At 64.6% G+C, this 14,078-nt stretch overlaps 1 protein-coding gene across 1 annotated transcript; it reads left to right on the top strand.

The window, feature by feature from the left end:
• Window positions 1–8,025: 8,025 nt before the first annotated feature.
• EPS8L3 (EPS8 signaling adaptor L3) lies at window positions 8,026–13,481 on the top strand (the record flags this gene model as incomplete). Its single annotated transcript, XM_084275814.1, has 18 exons — window positions 8,026–8,066; window positions 8,180–8,253; window positions 8,332–8,396; window positions 8,514–8,669; window positions 9,352–9,501; window positions 9,597–9,673; window positions 10,144–10,277; window positions 10,368–10,441; window positions 10,537–10,654; window positions 10,743–10,807; window positions 11,805–11,879; window positions 11,994–12,142; window positions 12,244–12,325; window positions 12,425–12,462; window positions 12,549–12,645; window positions 12,776–13,095; window positions 13,232–13,364; window positions 13,464–13,481. 18 exons carry the CDS (start codon window positions 8,026–8,028, stop codon window positions 13,479–13,481), a joined length of 1,866 nt encoding a protein of 621 aa, XP_084131940.1.
• Window positions 13,482–14,078: the final 597 nt, after the last annotated feature.

Below are 14,078 nucleotides of genomic sequence, written 5' to 3'. Positions count from 1 at the left end.
AGCCACCTCCATCCTCCCTGTCCATCCTGCAGCGCTGGCCGGGGACCGGAGGTGACACCAGCATCACCCCCCACCCCTCCCTAGCACAACACAACCAGCTGCTTCCCGTGCCCCAAAATGTGGGCCTGGGAGGGTGGTCCTGGAGGGTCTCTGGGTGCAGCCCAGTGTGGTTTGGCCAGACACGCTGCCCGGCGCTGCCATGGTGCTGCTTGTCCTGGCCACAGCCACAAATCCCCACCGGCCTCCACGGGGCCTTGCCAAGTATCACCCCAAAGCAGCACAGGGAGGGGGGGGAAAAAGGGACAGGACAGAGCGGCTCCAGAACCCCCAGTGCCCCTCTCATGGCTGGGACAGGACTTTTGATTAAATCAAAACGCCTTTGGGTCTGAGAGGTGTCATGCAGCAGGGTCCAGCCACACTGTTTACGGCCCGGAGAGCCAGGCAACGACGGGCTTTGGCAGGAGCAGCGTGGGCTGGAAAGGAGCCGGCTCTTCCCGGGAGCAGAGCTTTAACCCCTCCAGCCAGGCAGGCCCCATCCCAAAGGCATCTCCCCCAGCCCCTTTGTCTTGGTCACCCTGGGGTGCTGGTGCCCTGGGCTGGGTGCCCCAAAGGGCGGGGGGGGTGTGTCTCTGGGGATCTTCCATCCCGCTGTGTGCCAGGCCCGGCTGGGCCTCGGCCCTTCCTGGAGCAACGAGATGCTGCTGGAAAATGAAAACCAAAGGGGGAAAAGTTAAAAATGACCAAACCAGCCAAAAAATCCTCACTGGGAGGACCATGCCCTGTGGGGTGTCTGTTTGGGGATCCCAGGCATCATAGGGCCTTTCCTCTCCCTCCCTCTGCCCCAGACTGGCCCTGGCCCCAGGTCTTTCCAGTCTGGGCTCCTGGTGTCTGGGTTTCCGCCCCCCCAAAAGCCAGAAGCATGCAGCTTGTTAGGGTTTTGGTTAAATGCAAGTTGGTGCTTTCAAGCAGCTGTCTGCTAGCAGCTTCTTGAGGCAGAAGAGTTCTTTTTAGGGGCTGGGGTGTCTACGAGCCTGGCCCATCCCAGTCCCAGGTTCAGCCCATCTCCATGGCCTCCTCTGAAGGACCCAATGAGCATCCTGCACCTCCAGTCTTCACCTGCATCCAGCCATTCCACTGACATCTCCACCTACCACGCTCAGAGATGCTCATTTCCCTCCTGTCTCATAGGTCAGCCCTGGGCAAGGCATCTCCAGCCAGTCTGGAGAAGACCTGGTCTGTATGAGATACAGAAGGTCTGTATCTGCAGGAACCACCTCAGACCCACCACATCCCTCCAGGACCATCTGGATCCCATATGAACAATGACACAGCTCACTCTGTCGCTCCAGGGAGCTGCTGGAGGCATCTCAGGAGGCATCAGCCAACTCCCAGCTTCAGGGACCTTCTCTTCCCTGTCCTTTATAAGCCACTTTGGAGGCTGAACTAAGGACTAGGAGATGCTCAGATGCCAAAAATCCTCCAGGAGGGATGCAGAGCCCCTTTGCCTCGCAGCTCCTCTCCATCACCTTTGTCACAGCCACCACACACCTTCCCAACCAGGAGAGAAAGGCACCAGCTTTTGGTTGGATTCACAGCAAAGCTGCTGCCTGGAGACCAGGGACATGCCAAGAAAACATAAAGAAAGAATGGCCAAGTGCTCAGGGGTTTGGATATTCCTCTCCAAAACTCTCAGACAACAGTTCTAGGACCTGACCCACCCCTTGCTGGTCAGGAAGTGGTCTTGGACACCCACATCATCCAGGCCTGTGTCCCTCCTGGTGCCTGGCAGAAGCTGGGTGAAGAGGATGGGTGAGCTGATGGTTTCTCCTCCCCAGCCAACATCCCACAGGGTCCAAAGACCTGGGAAGGTCAAACATTCTCCATTTGGAGTATCTATTGATGGAATCACAGTCTGGGACTTGCTTTTTGGGGGGGAACCCAGCAGTTTGTGTCCCAGTAAGCCCCAACCATGTTGCTCTGGGAGTGGTGCTGGGGGACACGGGTTGCCCAGACCCCTGTCCTATGTCTCCCGTGGAGTCAGAGACTGTGTGTGAGGTGGGACATCCCACCTGAGGCAGGAGTGGGAGTCAGGACAGTGCCCAAATCACCCTGCAACCCTCCCAACCCAGCTCTGGTTCCCCCTGCCCAGCACGGGGCCCTTCTGCAACCATCATTCCTTTCCCAGGAACCCCCAGAGGGGGTGAGACAGACCCAAGCACAACCTTGAGGACACATCAGACGCCTCGTGAAGAAGGACCTCACCCCATCCCATGCCCTGGGAACCTCCTGCCACGGGTTTTCCCCGCCTGTATCACCCTGCATCTCCCACAAGCCCACGCAGACGACGTCTGCTCACTGGCCCTTTCACAATTTCCTCCAGAACTTCTCCCTGGGCCAAGCCACCATGACCCCGTGCTCGGCAGCACGCTCCTTGGCCCCTCTCTCCCTCCCAGGTACCTGGTGGGTTGCTCCCAAATCAACCCCACTGTGCACGAGGTGCCCTTCAGCATTGACTCAGCAACACATCACCTCAGGAAGGGAACCACTCAGCAAAGCCCAGCATGGCATCCCCCCCACACACACACACCCTGACCAGCTCAGACTCATGTGCTGCCATCACCCCTGTGCTGCTTTGTTCACCCCCTTTCATCACCCACCCTGGAAAGATGCTGGTGAAAAATGTTTTCCCTGGAAACGGGCAGCTGTGGCGCTTGACACCATCTTCCTCCTTCCTCCTCAGCGTGGCAACGGGCTCAGTATCCCAAAACAAACCTCCCAGGTCTCCAACCAGCTCTGGATGCTCCATCCAGGCAAGAAACTCAGCTTGGTTTTTTTTTAAGGGGGGGGCTCCAGGCTTTGTTGAGCTCCTTTGGCTGCCATGCTGAAACCCACTCACCCCCCACAGCCAGGATGAGGGATTTGGTGGCTGAGCTCTGCTCCCCTCCTGGATTTATGGGGGTTGAGGGGTGCAGGAAAGCTCCAAGGGATGGATCCTGCTGGTAGAGAGGGTGCTGCTTCAGGTTAGGAGTGCCCCTGGTTTGGGCAGTGGTGGTGAGGGAGGGAAGGACTGGGAAGCAGGATGGAGGGGCAGCACCTGGATGATGGAGACTCCGGCTTTTCCCACAGGGAATTCGTCCTGATTATCCAAACCAGAGCAGAATAAACCCCCTGGGCTTCCTCAGGGAACTGTTCCCCATCCTGAAGAGGGACACATCCACAGGCAAGGATGATTTTGGAGGTCCCACCTCCCTGCCCTCTCCTCCCCCAGACACATCTCCCAGCCAGCCTTTACCCCGAAACCCATCCTCACACCCACACCCAGAGCACAGGGAGCACCCAGCAGCACCCCCAAAGCTTCCTGGGATTTGCTGCAGCTCGGCCACCCCAAAACGGGCTGTAACCTGCTCGTTTGCCTGCTCTCATCACCTCTAATTAAACCCTTGTGTTGCCAGCACCCTTTCAGCCCCCCCCACCTCTGGAAATCCCCGGGCCGTGGCCAGGGTGGGATGATGGGGAGGGAAGGGAGACAGGTCCCACGTGTACATGGGTGTCCCAACACCAGGTTGCCCCTCCTCACCCCAAAAGCAAAGCTGTGGGGCTGGCTGTATCCCCAGAGCTAAGCCAGAGGTTGTTATGGGGCTATATGTGCCTTCATGTGGCTCCTCTCCTGCTTGGGGTGGTGGCTCAGGGGTTTGGGGGGGGACCCAAGCACTCGCTGTGCCCACGATGCTGTGCAGCATGTGCAGCTCCCTCACTGCTCCTTCCCACTTCAGCCTCTTCAATCATCAAAAACCTCAAGATCCAAAGGTCTTCGGGCTCCATCCAGGTCCCTGCAGCTCAGCTGGGAGCTGTTGGCTGTGGGCATTCCCAGCTGAACCACCCCCATAATCCTCAGTGCATCCATCACCTGCAGCTCCTCCATCCCCTTCCAGAAATAATAAAGAGGGGGGGTGGGAAAACAACAACAGGTCCAAAAGCAGAGGAGGAGGCTCACTTCTGGGGAGCTTCTTCTGAAAAGCCTCTGAGGGCATTGCTGGAGGGGGTTTTGGGGAAGAAAAGCCCCAGAGGTCTCCTCCTGTTCCTCTGAAGAGATGGGATTCAGCGGAACGCCGGCAAACTTGGGCTGTCCCAGAGCCACAGTGGCCAGGACATCCCAGGGCTGCAGGGCTCTGTGCGCTGTGATGGGACCCCAAGGGACCTCTCCTTTGGGGTGACCCCAAGGATGTTCCCAGGGAAGCAGGGGCTTTGGTGGTGGTGCTGAGCAGGGACCCCCCCGGGATGGCAGAGGGGAGGGGTGCAGCCCCCAGCAAGTCCCCAGAGCAAAGGGATGCAGCAGGGTGACAGGGACCCTGTGGTAGCTCTCGGTGCCACACCAGTCCCCGTGGTGGCCGTGCCAGGTGGGTGCCCAACTCCCTTGGCAGGATGGGACCCTGGCCCAGCACCTGCAGGAGCATCCCCCAGGCACTGCCATGACCAGGCACCCCCCTGGGACCCAAAACCAGGCCCGTGGGGTGACATGGATAGGGACAAAGGGTGGCAGTGGGGGTGTCACCGAGCACCCCTCCCTCATCACCCCAAAACAGCATCCAAGCCTGGCTGCCACCAGGACACCAGCTTGTCACCATCACCACCACAGGGACTCCTCAGAGGGGCAAGAGGATTTGTGGGGTCAGGCATCACCAAGAGGGACATCCTGACCCAGGGTGGGGTGGGGGGGTGCTGTGCCACCCCGTGCCGTGATGTGCCAGGGAAAAACCAGCCCCTGAGGGGTTAAACCATCCCCACACATCCCCAAAATGACAGGAGAACCGCTCATTGGTCCCCAGCAATTAGGTGGCAGGTCCGGGTACACCGCGGTCCGCCCCACACTTGGCCCCGGTGACGTGGGGACGGATCCGGGCTGGCTGGCGGTTTGTGCCGCTGGCGGGGACCCAACAGCTGCCGCAGCCGCTTCCCAGCACCACGGCCCCGGTGGCACCTGGCCTGGGGAGATGTGTCACCCCTGACTGCCAGGAACCGGTGGCCCCAGGGTGCCCCCCTCCCACTGGGGTTACCCCCAAATCTCCATCAACCCCGTGTTGTCGCTGGGAGGGGAGGGGGGGGTCTGATCCTGCATCCCCAGTGGGGTGGGTGGTACAGGGCATCGCGCTGTGTCCCATTAGTGGGTGTCACCCCCACACACACACCCCCCCAGCAGCTTTTCAGGGCAGGAAAGGGGGTGCAGGATGTGGCCCCCTCCCTGCCCTGCTGCCTTTTGGGGACAAACCCACCGATTCAGCGTGTTTTGGCGCCTGTGGTTTCCAAACCCAAGATGGCAACAGGCTTCAGCAGCACCAGCAGCTGGAGGGTGGGAGAAGCCCCCCCAAGACCCTTCCAAAGAGATCAGGGGGGGCCCCTGGGGCTTCCTGAGCCTGGGGAAGGGCGAGGGGGGCACGGTGAGATGGGGTGGTGTGGGGGGGGTGCCGCATCCGGCTGCGAATTGAAGGGAGGAAATAAAAAACCACCCGAAAAACGAGGAGTTTTTATAATAATTCTGCAGCTGGCACCATTCCCAACTGACCCAGTGGGGTGACTGGGAGGAGCTGGGACGGGGCGGGGCGAGCACCCTGTCCCTGCAAAGGGATGGATGCGGATGGGCCGTGGGCCCTCCCCGTGCGCTTTGAAGGGAGGGGTGGGTGTTAAATCAAGCCCACCCCACTCCCACGAGTGCCATAAAAGCTGGGAAGGAGCCGGATTCCTCCAGCCTGATGTAGCCCCCACACCACGGCCAAGCCCGGTGGGATGCGGCTGGGGAAACTGAGGCACGGCTGAGCTCGCAGCAGGGCTGGGGTGAGGGGGGGGGTGCCTCTGTTCGCCCCCTGGGACGTGGCTTGTGTGCAAGGGAGGCTTGGGGTGGCTGGAGACACCCCCAGGGTGCACAGTTTGGACTGAGCAGGTGCCCCCCCCAAAAGCTCGTCACCCCTTTGAGGCCACCGCGGTGCTGGGAAGGGTGCAGATAGAGCTGGGGACGCTGTGGCACCCCAGTTCCCTGTTGTCATGGCTCCCAGTAAAGGGCACTGGGCAGACTGGCTCACAGCAGGGTGCTGGGGAGCAGGGAGGGGTACCCCAGTGTGGCCCAGTGCTGGCTGGTGGATGGCACTGGGTGAACTGGGGAGCAGCACAGTACCCCCAGCCAGCACCCCCAGTGCTAAGCGATCCCCAAGGCCACTGAAATCCCCTCTGGAGCAGGACAGGGCCCTGATTTGGGGGGAGGGAGGGTATTTTGGCACATATCCCAGTAGGACCCCTTTTCTCCTCAAACTCCCCCCTCCAGGCAGGGTGCCTGGTCCCTCAGGAGAGAAAGGAGGAGATGGGGGGGGGGGGCTATATCATGAACATGGGGGGGGGAGCGGGGCGACTTATGGGGAGGGGGGGCTGTAACCCCAAACCTTCCACGGGGCCCCACATACCAGAGCAGGTGGCTGCTCGTGTCCCCCATGGGAAGTGTCCCCCAAATGCCCCCAGCAGCAGGGACAGGGGGGGCACCGGGTATGTCTGGGGTCCTGTATGTGGGGGAGGCTACACATCGGAGCGGGGGGGGGGGGGGGATGTACACATCTGGGGGGGGGGGTCGCACATCTGGGCGCAGGGGTGAGGTGGGGAGGTGCCGCCCCCTGGTGGCCACGGGTGGGGCGGCACCTCCCTGGGACGGGGAAACTGAGGCACGACCCCAACCCCCACACCCGCTCTCCGGGTCCATCCCCAGCGCCCCACCCCCACACCCCCCACACCCCCCGACCCCTCCCGTGTCCCCTCGGCTCTGCTCCTACCGGTTCCCGAACCCAAAGGGGTGTCACCTCCTGCTCTGTGTGACGCTCTGGGGTGCAGGGTGCCGGGGTCCCTCTTCGGTGGGACCAGTTCGACCCTAAAAAGCTAGAAGGAAAAGAGAGAGAGGGTCAGGCTGGGGGGCTGGGGGGGGGATCACGGATGGGACCCCCCAGCAATCCCCTCGGGAATGCCGTGGCCACAGCCCAGCCCACCCATCACCCTCCCACTGAGCTGCATCGAGACCAGCCCAAAGAAGCCAAAACAGCTCCAAACGAACCCAAAAACCCACTTCGCTGTGCTGGGACAGAAGCAGCCAGTGTCCCCCCCACCCCAGTCCCTGTGTATCCCCCAGAGTCCCTGAGCTGGGGTGGGGGGACACCCACAAACTGGGGCTCAAACCCTCCCCAATGCTCCTTGGGGAGCATCCTGCACAAGGGACCCTGTGGGAGGGGGTGTAGCTGAGCATCCCCCCACCCCTACCCCCAGGTACAAACTACCCTGGGGGGGGGTTCCCAGTGGCCACCCAGTTTCGGGGCGAGCCCAGGGTTACCGTGGGGCACAGGCGCAGAGGTCTGTGGGACAGAGGGTTGGGTGCTGCGGTGCGGGACGTCACCAGGGCTCAGCCCCAGGGTGGGGAAGGGGGTGGGGGTCAATCTCGCCTTGGGGTGGGGTGGGCACCCTGCCCTCTCCAGGCTGCAGTCCCACCCGGCTGTCCCCAAGTGGGACCCAGCCCCACCGCAGGGTGGGCACCCCTGGGTGTGTGGGGTGGTGGTGGCTGTGCCAGGTGCTTGTCACTTCCCTCCCTGTGCGGGGTGTCCCCCCCTCCCCACCCCCAGCCTTGAAGCAGACACCATCGGGCAAAGAGCAGGCGGGTGCGGTGCCTGCGTCACCCTCGGCTGCGCACTTCCAGCCTGGGCAGCCCAGCCAGTGGCACCGGGACTGGGGTGAGTGGGGACTCCCCGGGGTGTCCACACGACAGGGACCCCGTCTTGGGGCACGGGGGGGGGGGTGTTGGGGCTCCAGCTGCCGGGTGAACCCCGCGGGGCTGGGATGGGCTGGGATGGGCAGGGGGGGTACTGCTGGGGACCAGGGCGATGACACCGTCCTGGGGTGGGGGGTGGCACAGGAAGGGGGGGCCTCGGGTGTTTGGGGGCAGGCTGGGGGTGATGTGGGGACTGTGCCCAGCAGCAGGATCCAGCCCCCCGCCCCCCTGGCAAGATGGGAGACCCCCTGGGGCACTGGAGCACCCCCCCATCCCGGTGAGTATGCGGCAGAGGGGGGTATCCCCACCCTGGGGACCCCCGAGGGCTGGGTGGGGAGAGGGGCCTGGGGCTGCAGCCACCAAGGTCTGTCTGTCTGTCCGTCCACCCAGGAGCGAACACGAGGACAGCTCCCAGCTCCGACGCTCCAACAGCTTCGCCCGCCCCAGCGGGAAGAGCATCTACAGTGAGTGACCGTACCCCAACCCCCCCAGCGACCCCCCCAGCCCACCCCCCCCAGCCCCTGACCCCCATGTCCCCCCAGACCAGCGCAAGGACTACAGCCAGGCCCTGCTCAATCCCCAGAGCCGTTTCCAGCACCACGTCGAGGTAGGAGACCCCCCCCTAAAACCACCCCAAGACCCCCCCCCCCAGCCTTACCAGCTGGCAGAGCGGGGGTGGCAGCTGGATGCCCGGTGACCCCGGTGCTGTGTGTCCCCCCCCCAGCACCTGCTCACGGTGAGGCTGGAGAGGGATGTCCGCAGCGCTGAGGACTGCCTGGCACGCCTCAAGGAGCTGGAGGCCCAGGGCCGGGTCTGGGGCCAGGACCTCATCCTGCAGGTCAAGGGCCAGGAGCTGGTGCTGAGCGATGTGGAGAGCATGGTAACCCCCCCGGCCACAGCACCCAGCTGCCCCTAAAGCTGGGGTTCCCTCGGCTGTTCACCCCCACAACCCTGCCTTGCAGCCCTGCTGGCCCCCACACCAATGCCAGACGTGGCACCCCATTAATCCCAGCACCCCCCTCCCCTCCAGCAGGCACATCAGCCTTATGGCACCCCCTGCACCCCAGCCCTAGCCCTCAACTCGCCCTAGCACCCACCTTAGCCATGACACCCACCCTAGACCCAAAACCCCCCCCCCCAAATCCTGTATTCCCACAGCTACAGCACCCCCATACCCTGGCACCCCCCCCCACCGCTGTGTCCCTCTAAGCTTGGCACCCCTCCACCCTGGCACCAACCCCTAAAACCCTGACACCCCCTATAACCCCAACACCCCAACCCTTACACCCTTACAAGCTGTCACCCACAACCCCACCCCATGCCACCCCCCCCAGACTCAGCACCCCCAAAACCCTGGCATTGCCCTGGCTATACCACCCCTCACCCCCTATTAACCCCTGCACCCCTCAACCCTACAAGACCCCCAGCACCCCTACAAACCCCTGAAACCCCTCTACCCCCCCAGCACCCCTATAAATCCCTGCACCTCCTCAGCCCTCTACCCCCTCCAGCCATCCTGGGGGGGTGGGGGGGTGCTGAGCACCCCGTTTCCCCCCTGCCAGGAGGAGCTGGAGACCTACCCACTGGGCAGCATCCAGGGCTGCTCAGCCAAGCTCAACGCCTGTGGCTACGACTCGGTGCTGGCCATCAGCGTGCAGGAGCAGAGCCCCCCGGGGACCAGCGTCCTGCTCTTCCAGTGCGAGAGGCTGGGGGTGAGTCCTTGGGGGGGGGGGACACACAAGGCTGGGGAGGGTGGGGGAGCAGCACCCCAGCCTAGCGGGGGTTGATGGTGGTGGGTCTGTGCCAGGCAGAGACGCTGAAGAGCAGCTTGGAGAAGCTGGTGAAGCAGTGGAAGGAGGAGCACAGGAGTCAGTATGGGCATCGGTAAGGGGGGGATGGGGGTCTTTGCCCCCCTCCCTGGGGATAGACAGGGCTGGCTCGCCCAGTCTGCTGCCCACTAAGCTGGGGGGGGGGTCTCGCTGTGGGTGGGGGAGAAGTCCATGCTGCCCTCATGCTCCCTCAGGGGTCCCAGCCCATGGGTGCAGACCCCCTGCTGCCCTCCTGCCTCTTGGCAGAGACACCCCCTCCAGCTTCCTGGGGGATGGAATCCCCTTTTTTGCCCCAGTACCCCAATTCCTGCCTCAGCCCCCCTCCTACCCCATCCCCGTGGGCACAGACCCCATCCACCCCTGGGCTCAGATCACCCTACCCCCATGGGCACCACACACCCCACCCCAGGCTCACCCTCCCACCATACCCCATTCCCACTGCCACAGCCCCCTCCCTACCGCTATACCCCATCCCCAAGCTCAGCCCCCTCCTCATCTCCCCCCTCCCCACCCCTCCTTACCCAGGCCCAGCCCGCATGTGCCGCTGAACCCACCCCCCCTGTACGCGCCGGGTCCCTACGCAGCCCCAGAGCGGCTGGCAGAGACCCCCAACCCCAACATCTACGCGCCCCCTCCACGTGAGCTGCCCTCAGACTATGGTGAGTCTTGGGCTGGGGCGTGCAGCGTGCCTCAGTTTCCCCCGGGAGCAGGGTGAGGGGAGCAGGATTGGGACCCTCTGCTGTCACCAGGCTCACCAGACACCCAGCAGATGCTGTGGAACAACCCCCCCGGCCAGGTCATGTCTGAGAAGGACAGAGATGTTGTAAGTGCCATCCCACACCCTTGGGGTTGGGGGGGACATACAACATCCCTGGCCCTCCCCACCAGCACCCACTGGGTCCCATCCTGCTCCCACAGGAGGTCCTCAACCATGTGCTGGGCGACTTGGACCTCTTTGTGTCCCGGCTGAAGGAAGCCCTGGGCTTGACCAGCACCACCAAGCAGAAGAAGAAGAAGAAGAAGAAGAACAAAGGGGGTGAGGAAGGGCTGGGGGCTTAGTGGGGGGGGAAAGGTGTCTGGGGGTCTGTCCCAGTGCCAGCCCCCCATCTCTGCCTGTCCCCCAGCTGTGCTCCCCCAGGATGACTTCATAGACTTCTTCCAGAAGGTGAAGTACGCCTTCAACCTCATGGTAGGTCCCGCTGGGCTGGATGTGACCCCCTGGCAGCCCTGGGTGTCCCTGCCGGCTCCGCTGCTGGGCGGGGGGCTGTGGGGGGACAGGGGGGGCTGTGGGGACAGGGGGGGCTGTGTGGAGACTGGGGGGGCTGTGTGGAGACTGGGGGGGATGTGTGGGGACTGGGGGGGGCTGTTTGGGAACTGGGGGGGCTGTGGGGACAGGGGGGACTGGGGGGGGACTGGGGGGACTGTGGAAGGATCAGGGAGGCTGTGTGGAGACTGGGGCGGCTGTGTGGGGACAGGGGGGACTGGGGGAGGGACTGGGGGGACTGTGGAAGGAGCGGGGAGGCTGTGTGGAGACTGGGGGGGCTGTGTGGGGACTGGGGGGCTGTGGGAGGATTGGGGGTGGGGGGGGGCTATGTGGAGACCGAGGGGGCTGCGTGGGGACTGGGGTGGCTGTGGGGGGATCAGGAGGGCTGTGGGAGGATGGGGGGGGGCTGTGTGGGGACTGGGGGGGCTGTGTGGAGACCAGGGGGGCTGTGTGGAGACTGGGGGGGCTGTGGGAGGATCAGGGGGCTGTGTGGGGACTGGGGGGCCTGTGTGGAGACTGGGGGGGCTGTGGGAGGATCAGGGGGCTGTGTGGAGACTGGGGGGGCTGTGTGGAGACTGGGGGGGCTGTGGGAGGATCAGGGGGCTGTGTGGAGACCGGGGTGGCTGTGGGGGGATCAGGGGGGCTGTGTGGGGACTGGGGGGGCTGTGTGGAGACCAAGGGGGCTGTGTGGAGACTGGGGGGCCTGTGGGAGGATCAGGGAGGCTGTGTGGAGACCGGGGTGGCTGTGGGGGGGACCGGGGGGGCTGTGGGGGGATCAGGGGGCTGTGTGGAGACTGGGGGGGGCTGTGGGGGGGACCGGGGGGGCTGTGGGGGGGATCAGGGGGGTGCGTGGAGACTGGGGGGGCTGTGGGAGGATCGGGGGGGACTGTGTGGGTGGGGACACCTCTCCCCCTCCACCCAGGGAAGGACCCACCAGCGCGTGCAGGAGCCACAGCCCGCCGAGCTGCTGCGCCTCATCTTCTCAGCCCTCTCCTTTGTGAGTGCCCCCTAAAAGCTGGGGTCCCAACCCCCCCTCCTTCCCAGCCAGGGCTGAGAGCAGGGTGGGGAGCAGCCCTCACACCCCACCCCATGCCCACCCCCCCCGGAGCAGGTCCTGCAGCACTGCCCCAACCCCAGCCTGGCCCCACGCGTGGAGGTGCCGCTGCTGCTGCTGGAGGCTCTGGAGCTGCTGGAGGGGACCCTGTCCCAGGATGACTACAGACTCTGGAAGTCCCTGGGCCCCGCCTGGAACAGCACCAGGTAGGTTACAGCCCCCCCCCCAGCGCCTTGAGGGAGTGATTCTGGCCTTGGGAAGGGGGCTCAGCCCACCCCCTGTGTCTTTCTCCCTGCCCCTTTTGCAGGGCAGAGTACCCCAATGGTGACCTGATGCCCCCCTACATCCCTGTCTTCTTGGATGGGTGGCTGCCCCCTCCCATGGAACAGGTACAGCACTGGGAGGGGGGGTGGGCAGCAGGACGTGCCCCCACCTGCCTCAGTTTCCCCAACTCACCCTCAACACCCATCCCTCTCTGCTCCCTGCAGCCACCAGCCACCGGCCTGAGGGATGATGACGGCCAAGAGTAAGAGCATCTCTGGGTGTGGGGGGGGCTGGGGCTGGATCTGGCTCCCTGGATGGGTGCTCATGGCCCCTCCCCTCAATCTGCAGGCCCCCCCTCCCTGTGCAGGGGCTGGCACGGGCCCTGTATGAGTTTCAGGGCAGGAACCCACAGGAGCTGACTGTCAGGATGGGGGACACGCTGCAGGTACAAATTTGGGGGGGGGGGGGGGAGGGGAAAAACCCTCTGTGGGGGCTCTGACACAGGACCCCCACCCCACCTACCTAGAAGGGAGTGACAGTGGGGTGCTACCCACCCCCCCCTCATCACCCCCCAGGTCCTGGACCAGAGCAAGAAGTGGTGGCTGGTGCAGGACAGCCAGGGCAGGAGTGGCTACATCCCCAGCAACATCCTGGAGCCCCTGGGGCGGGGGCATGGCATGGGGAGGGGGCACAGCATCAGCCAGGTGGGTATCCCCCCCCCACCCCCAAACCCCCCACCAGCTGGAGAGGGGAGGGGGTGTGTGTGGACAAATGGCCACCCCACTGTCCCCTCCCCTCATCCCCCCCCACTCCAGGACAGCCCCCCCAACCTGCTCCCCGACTCCCCACCCGAGGAGGTGACAGCCTGGCTGAAGGACAAGGGCTTCTCCAGGATGTAGGTGAACCCCCCCCCGCCCCCCCATCCTCCCCACCTCCCCATCCTCCCCCCCTCCCCATAACCCAGGCGCTGCCGTCCTGGGGGCGGGGCTCACCCTTCCCTGCTGTCCGTCCGTCCGTCTGTCTGTCCGCAGCACGGTGCGGTGCCTGGGGGTGCTCTCGGGGCAGCAGCTGCTGCAGATGAGCCCGGACGAGCTCCGGGCTGTGTGTCCCGAGGAGTGGAGGAGGGTCCTCTTCAAGCTCTCAGCCGTCAAGACATCGCTGGGGGTGAGGGACCCCCCCCACCCACCCAACACCCAACCCCACACCCCCTCCCCACCCTGGGGCTTCCCCCATCCAACGCTTCTCCCATCTCCATCTCCCCAGATGGGCTCCAGGGACTGAGACACACACGTCCCCCCCACTGCAGGACCTGAGGGGGGGCAGGGAGGGGGGGTTGAGGGGGACACGACCCCCTCCTCCCCTCCCCCTTCCCCCCCCACTGCAGGACCTGAGGGGGGGGCAGGGAGGGGGGGTTGGGGGGGACACGACCCCCTCCTCCCCTCCCCCTTCCCCCCCCACTGCAGGACCTGAGGGGGGGCAGGGAGGGGGGGTTGGGGGGGACACGACCCCCTCCTCCCCTTCCCCCCCCCTGCAGGAACTGGGGGGGCGAGGGGGGGTTGAGGGGGACACGACCCCCTCCTTCCCCCCCACCCCCACCCTGCCTGCCCCCCCAAGATGGAGAGGCACCCCTTGGGGGTTAGAGGACACCCCCCCCCCAAAGCTACCAGTGATGCAAGGCTGCTGGGACCCCCCCCACACCATGCCAGAGGGCGCTTGGGGACCTGCCCCCCCCATACCCCCAGAGGGATGCGCTGCCAGACCCCCGCCCCCCCCCCGTGGTGAGGGGTGGGCTTGGCCCTGTGACACGTGTGTGCACCCCCAGAATGTAACGCTGTGGAAAATAAAGAGAGGCCAGGAGCAGGGACTGCACAGCAAGGG

The sequence above is a fragment of the Gallinula chloropus genome, assembly GCF_964237585.1.
Source record: "Gallinula chloropus genome assembly, chromosome: 27".
NCBI classification, from domain to species: Eukaryota; Metazoa; Chordata; class Aves; order Gruiformes; family Rallidae; genus Gallinula; species Gallinula chloropus.
Note: the sequence above shows the minus strand (reverse complement) of the source record. Positions and strands in the feature narration are given on the sequence as shown.